This window comes from Chrysemys picta, chromosome 13 (genome assembly GCF_011386835.1).
Source record: "Chrysemys picta bellii isolate R12L10 chromosome 13, ASM1138683v2, whole genome shotgun sequence".
NCBI lineage: Eukaryota > Metazoa > Chordata > Testudines > Emydidae > Chrysemys > Chrysemys picta.
The window spans coordinates 16,235,946-16,243,090 of record NC_088803.1 but is presented as its reverse complement, the minus strand read 5'-3'; the positions used below and the strand labels follow the sequence as shown (position 1 = coordinate 16,243,090).

The 7,145-nt window shown below is 41.7% G+C and overlaps 1 protein-coding gene across 1 annotated transcript; it reads right to left on the bottom strand.

Annotated features, from left to right (window-relative positions):
• Nucleotides 1-5,746: 5,746 nt before the first annotated feature.
• On the bottom strand, nt 5,747-6,697 carry LOC101951031 (olfactory receptor 5AP2-like). The gene has a single exon (XM_005309241.2). The coding sequence runs from the start codon at nt 6,695-6,697 to the stop codon at nt 5,747-5,749; it is 951 nt and encodes a 316-aa protein (XP_005309298.2).
• Nucleotides 6,698-7,145: the final 448 nt, after the last annotated feature.

The window sequence follows — 7,145 nt, the reverse complement described above, 5'->3', positions numbered from 1 at the left end:
ACTTTGTTTTCTCAACTTGTAAATGTACCTTTTACTAGAGTGTTTATCTTTGTTTGCTGTACTTTGAACCTAAGACTAGAGGGGAGTCCTCTGAGCTCTTTAAGTTTGATTACCCTGTAAAGTTATTTTCCATACTGATTTTACAGAGATGATTTTTACCTTTTTCTTTAATTAAAAACCTTCTTTTTAAGAACCTGATTGATTTTTCCTTGTTTTAGATCCAAGAGGGGTGGATCTGTATTCACCAGGAGTTGGTGGGAGGAAGGAGGGGAATGGTTAATTTCTCCTTGTTTTAAGATCCAAGGGATTTGGATCTGTATTCACCAGGGAATTGGTGAAGGTCTCTCAAGGCTTCCCAGGGAGGGAATCCATTGGGATGGTGGCAGCGGACCAGAGCTAAGCTGGTAGTTAAGCTTAGAAGTTTTCATGCAGGCCCCTATATTTGTACCCTAAAGTTTAAAGTGGGGATACAGCCCTGACACCTGTCCTTCCTGAACAGTTTATATCCATCCATGACAGTGCTCCAGTCATGTGAACTGCCCCACCAAGTTTCTGTTATTCCAATCACATCATAGTTCCTTCATTGTGCCAGTACTTCCAATTCTTTCTGCTTGTTTCCCAGGCTTCTTGCATTCCTGTACATTCACCTAAGATAACTAGCCAATTGCCCTACTTTCTCAGTATGAATCAGGAGGCTTCCCATCATGTACCCTCTGCCTTGTGTTTCCTCCCAGTATCCCATTTCCCCATTTATCTCTGGGCTTAGGTCACCATCCCCCGGCGAACCTAGTTTAAAACCCTCCTCACTAGCTTAGCAAGCCTGTCTGCAAAGTTGCTCTTCCATCTCTTTGTTAGGTGGATCCCATCTCTTCCTAGCAATCCTTCTTCACAGAACAACATCCCATGGTTGAAGAATCCAAAGCCCTCTCTCCAACACCACCTGCATAACCACTCTTTCACCTCCACAATTTGATGGTCCCTACCTGGGCCTTTTCCTTCAGCAGGGAGGATGGACGAGAACACGACTTGGGCCTCAAACTCCTTTATTCTTCTTCCCAGAGCCACATAGTCTGCAGTGATTCTCTCAAGGCCATTCTTGGCAGTATCATTGGTGCCCATGTGGAGAAGTAGGAAGGGGTAGTGGTCTGAGGTCTTGATCAGTCTCGGCAGACATCCGTCACATCCTGGATTCTAGCTCCAGGCAAGCAGCACACTTCTCGAGTCTCCCAGTCTGGATGGCAGATGGATCACTCCGTCCTTCTTAGGATCTACATGTCCAGTGGTCATGAATGGCTCTGGAACAGCTCCTGGAAGGACCCCTTCAGTATGACAGTCCCCTTAGGGTCACACACTCATTAGAGTAGGCCTTTTGGCTTCAGACCTCTTGGGACTCAACTTCAGAGCATTCAGCATCCCTGCTTCTCCCCGTGAACTACCCTCAGCCAGTCCACTTGAATTGGACACCCAGGCAAGACTTTCACACCCAAAGGGAGCAATTCATCCCTACCTTCCTGACTCTGGAGTGACTCTCAGCCAGCACTGTTAAAGGAGGAGGGTTTATTAGATGTCTAGAACACAGTGTAGAAAGTCCTTAATTACCATGGAAAACAGAAAGTTACAGCATAGTCTGTCTGGGTGAGTCCCAGAGCCCAGAGCCCTCTGACCCCTCTATATTCCCAGTCCAGAAGCTTCTCCCCTGTCACCAGCAACCCACACTTAACAGACTCAACTGGCACCTCCCCAGTGCTTTGTTGTTAACATTGCCCAGTGTGACTTATGGTTTCCTTATAAAAGGGGGAAAAATCCCATCGGGGAAAATATTTCACTTAATAATGAAACACTAGATGATGGCCTGTTATAATGTACTCTCCCTATAATTAAAACATCATCATCATCTATATTCTGCCATCCACTGGGCATTTCAGAAAATAGCTGCCCATTTCTCCTGCTTAGAGTATGCTGCCCTCTAGTGGACATCTTCCAGAATCACTCACCTTGCCACATTATTTTGTTGTGAAATCTATTGGTCAATATTTCTGACCCTTCCTCATTTCTTCCAATCTGCGGCCACCTACTGTCGATTCATTATAAACTCTACTCAAAAAAAGAGGCAAATTTATTTTAGCTGAAAATTGACCCGCTTTTGCACAAATAAATTCTGTATGATATTTGTCAGAAATGTGATGATTTTCTCATTATTTAAAGCTATTTAGGAACCAAAATTTTTATTTAATAGGAAATTCCATGAGTTCAAATATTTGTTTTCATTCCAATTCTGACTTTTCAAATATATATATATATATATTGAATTTTACTTTGAGATTATTTTATTTCATTTGTATTACTTTTTATGTTAATTTTGTATTCTATTCTATCCTACTATTTTATTTGTATATTTCATTTTGTATTAGTTTATAAAATAATACACAGTAATTATTTTTTCCCTAAACAAATGTTTATTGAAATTTCCTATAGAAAATTTAGATCTTGACAATTTGGCATTTTCTGATGGAAAAATATTCCATTATAAAATTATTAATCATCTCTATATTTTATTCTTTTTCTTTAGTTAAAAATATTAATTATCTCTCTCTTCTTGTTTGTGGATATCCGGACTGCCATTACATTCTGTCTGCCTGCCAACCATTTCTAATTCTGCATCTGATCATGCATAGAGTTATGCATAGTTAGTTTTACACCTTGGGATAATTGTGTTGATGCATAGCCTTCTTTCACTGAAGTCAAAGACAAAATTCTCACTGACTGAAAGGATTGCAGCCTTTGATTTCAATGTGATTTGGACAGCTAACACCTTTAGTCTTCTTCAACACTTATAGCCAATATCCCAAACCCTAGAACTGAGTGCATCAGCAGCAAATATCAGTGCTGTGTTACTCACATCATCTTGCTAGCCCTCTCAGTACCCCAGTGAGGAGGGTGCTGCTATTTAGAGTAGAACGTTCAACAGTGTCTTTGTTACTAAAGCTTAGCAGCCAAATCTCACTGAAAGTCAATGTATCTTGGGTTCCTAAATCCCTTTTGAAATTCATTCCAGTGTTTTTCAAAATGTTACCTTAGTTCAAGGTGCCCTGGTCAGGCATTGCGGAAAAGAGCAAATGGAGATTAACACATTTAAGTTGGGATTTTCAAAGGGGTGGGTGATAATATGTACAATAAACACCCAGCTCCCACTGAATTGCTAGCTACCTGGGATTATAAAGTGCAAATGGTTTATTCACATATCCCTGAAAAGTTTCAGGGCTCTTCAGTGCCATGGCAGTTATACAAATTAGAGAATCTTGTACCAAAACTATAGGTCCCTTGTTGGTACACCGGAATGTACGATAAGCATCAGAACATTACCGATTTGTCTCCTCTACAGGATTAGTTATATATTCCCACCAGCCAGTTCATGGCCGTATTTGGATACAGTGAATAGGGTCATTTCATTTGTGTGTATTACAGAATAGTGCAATTTGATTAAAAAACTGGGCTTTCCCAGCATGAAGTTTTTGACATACTGCCACTCTTCCCCCGAAGGAAAGATTTGTTCCAGCCTTTACGGAAGAATACAAATATCCACTTATTTCTGAATGCAAAACAAACTAGATGATGGTTATTCACAGTCCTCTTCTAGCACAATTTTCTCTGTAAGCATGTAATTAATCACCTGTGTGAATAATTTTGTGCTGCCAAGACTTTGTTTTCATAATGTCTAATGTTGAATACTTGTGGTACACATAATTGTATTTAAAAAAAACTGATTTTTTTATTTTGTTTTCTTCTTTAATTAATCTCTGACAAAAATATTGCAGACAGGGATGAAATCCCATTGCTTAACCCTTTGAAGGCTATATAATTGACTATAATACAGAGATAGATCTGAATCTTCTCACACTATGGCTTAATTTTTAATTCCAAATTTATTGACTCTTAATCACTTACGCAATTTTTTTTACTGAAATCACAGGTTTCTTATTTATTCCTGTCCATTTTTCATTCCCTATCATCAGCTGCCATCTAATGTTCATAAGAACGAATACATAAAACACTGACAATATTAACCTTGGCTTATCCATAGTCCCCATTATATACCATAGCCACCCCTTTCCCAGCCTTCATCCTCTGCTATCGTGATTATCCATTATACAATAAAGTGCATCTTTCCCATCCCTCACCCTCTGCTACCCCCCAATACAGAGTTCAGCAACTGCTGCTCAAGCACATCAGGTTGCCCAGGGCACATTCTTTCTTGTGCAGCCAGCACTGAAGTTGATACTGTGGTTTCCTCACTTGTATTTTTAGCAAGCTAACTAGAGTAGAGCGACTGTAGTGATGTCTACTGTCCATTCAATGCTCCCCTCACTCCTCCCCTCCCTGTTGCAGTGTAGACATACCATAAGTGCCTAGCTGTGGATTATTCACTCAGGCCTCTTTCCATCACTCAGCCACTTTTGCTTCGCTAATCAGTGTAGATTATCAGCATTCTATTTTAATGCAAAAAACAGTTTCCTTGGATTACCGGAGTACTTTTCAAAGCCATGAATGCACTGACATATTTTCACAGGGACTCACATATGTGAGGTCCCCACACAGATTTTGCACCAGTATAACTATTCTGGTTAGTGGTGTGAGTCTGTTATGGAAATCATTCTACCAGTACAACCTCTAGTATGGATACAGTTTACCAATGTTGAGGTCCCTTATGTGGTATAGCTTATTCCCCTTCCCATAGGGGGATCAACTATACTGATATCAGCAGCTTTACATCAGTATAATTGCATCATAAAATCATTGAATATTAGGGTTGGAAGGGACCTCAGGAGGTCATCTAGTCCAACTCCCTGCTCAAAGCAGGACCAATCCCCAACTAAATCAGTCAGAGTAGATGAGTGGCCCCTTCAGGGCACTCCCTGGAGGCATTCGGGCAGGCCTGAATGTAGTCCTTCACCTCAGTTGCCCTTATTTGTTCCCTAAATAAACTCCACACAGGTTTGTCCAGTCTCATAACAACAGTCGTCATTTAGGTTTCATTTATTTTCATTTATTAACTTAAATTTCAAAACTAAACACAGACATCTTCCCTCCAGCTTCCTACACCCCAAACTGCCCCCATCTCCTATGAGTCTTGGCCACCTTAGCACACTTCTCCCAGCTCTTCCTAGATGGAGCAATTCCCCGAGTCTCAGGGTTTTCCCTCAATTACTCTCCAAAGTTTCTCTTCAGCCTCCTGAGCTTGCCTCTTCCCACATCCCCCTTCTGCCCTTTATTGGAAATTGCCTGATTCCCCTGATGTGGGGACCCTTCTCTAACCAGAGCTGGCTTGGCCCCTGGCTCTCCAGTCCAAAGGTGTGAGGGCCTATCAAAGGCAAGTTCCCCATAAATAGAATGTCATATCCCAGAACATCTACCGAGGCTGCATTGCCATGTCTGGTAACATACCCTGTGCCTCATACCCTATGTGAAATGGGGAATGTCTTTTCTGATTCATTATATTTCCTTCTGTGGGAAGGGGCAGTCTCCCACCAGCCTAGTATTATCTAATATGGGTCCTAAAAACAATGGGTAACCGATATTTAGAGGGCTCTCTGTCTCCACTTTCTCCAGGGCTGCAACTCTGTAAGACCATGACATGAAACTCTATAATATAATGGAAACAGGACCTTGGACTTCAGCAGGCTTCAGTTCAGGCCCTATCCCAGCCCATGTTATATCTATTTTATTTTAACTTAAGGCAGTTGATCAGTTAGCATTTTTCAACCACAAATTTCCTGCAAGCTGTCCTCAGGGCTTCCTTCACCTCTTTGTTTCTCAGGCTATAGATGAGGGGATTGACCAGGGGAGTCAGGATGGTGTAGATGACAGAGAGCACTTTGTTGAACTCACTCAGGATGCTGGTCATTGGGAACATATAGACAATTAGTAGAGTTCCATAATAAATGGTCACCACAATGAGGTGGGAGGAGCAGGTGGAAAAGGCCTTTTTCCTCCCAGTGGAGGATGGGATTCTCAGGATGGTCACAATGATACAAATGTAGGACATCAAGGTAAGCAGGAATGGGACCAGTGAGAAAATCAAGCAGAGTGTGAAAGCCAACATTTCCATCAGCTGAGGGTTATTACAGGAGAGAGTTATCAGGGGGATAAGATCACAAAAGAAATGGTCAATACAATTTGGGCCACAGAAAGTTAACTGGGATATTGACAACGTCGTTATGCTATTACCTATGAAGCCACCTATCCAAGAGCCACCTGCAAGCTGTAGCCAGGCCCTGCCACTCATACGGGTTGTGTAATGCATTGGATTGCATATCGCTACATACCGATCATAAGACATCACTGATAAGAGAAGGCATTCTGTGGCAACCAGAGAACCAAAGAAATATAATTGTGTGAGACACCCATTGAAGGAAATTTTCCTGTCCTCAGTGAGGAGACTGGCCAGCATCCTGGGCAGGATGGTGGAGGTGTAGCATGTCTCCAAGCAGGACAAGTTCCCCAGGAAGAAGTACATGGGAGTATGGAGGTGCTGATCACACACAACTAGTGCAATGATGAGGATGTTCCCGGCCATGGTTGCCATATACAGCACTAGAAACAGCAGGAAGAGAAGAATTTGCAGATCAGGATGAGTCCCGAATCCCAGGAGGATGAATTCTGTAATGGACGTTTCATTTCCCTGTTTTGGGTTCGCCATGGAGTGTGACTACAGGAAAGAAATTAATGCTGCAACATAAATGAACAACATCCACCCAATAAATGTCAGCATTGTTTTCATTTTTTCTCTCTGCTGGCTACCGGAACAATAGCTGAGTGGAGAATGGAAGCCAGGGGAGGGGAAATGCCATCTCTCTTGAACCCTGGAATAGATTTCATATCTGAGCAGACTGCAGGTTAAAACAAAATGTTAATCTCTCTTGAAACCCGTGTAGTACCTTGACAGATGGCACAGATGGTGAAGAGGCTCCGACACAGTAGGACAGACAGATTAGACAGATATTGGTTCAAATAGTCACATACATCACTTCCTGGTGTCTAAAAGCAGAACAAAATAGGTTGCAGTTCCACTGCTGAAATGGGTCAGGATTTTATATTTTAGGGGAAGCCACAATAAAGAAATAAACCAAGCAAACAGGGCTGGGAAT

What these genes read in the sequence shown, in the direction of transcription:
- LOC101951031 (XM_005309241.2), bottom strand. Translation starts at nt 6,697, where the DNA reads ATGGCGAACCCAAAACAGGGAAATGAAACGTCCATTACAGAATTCATC.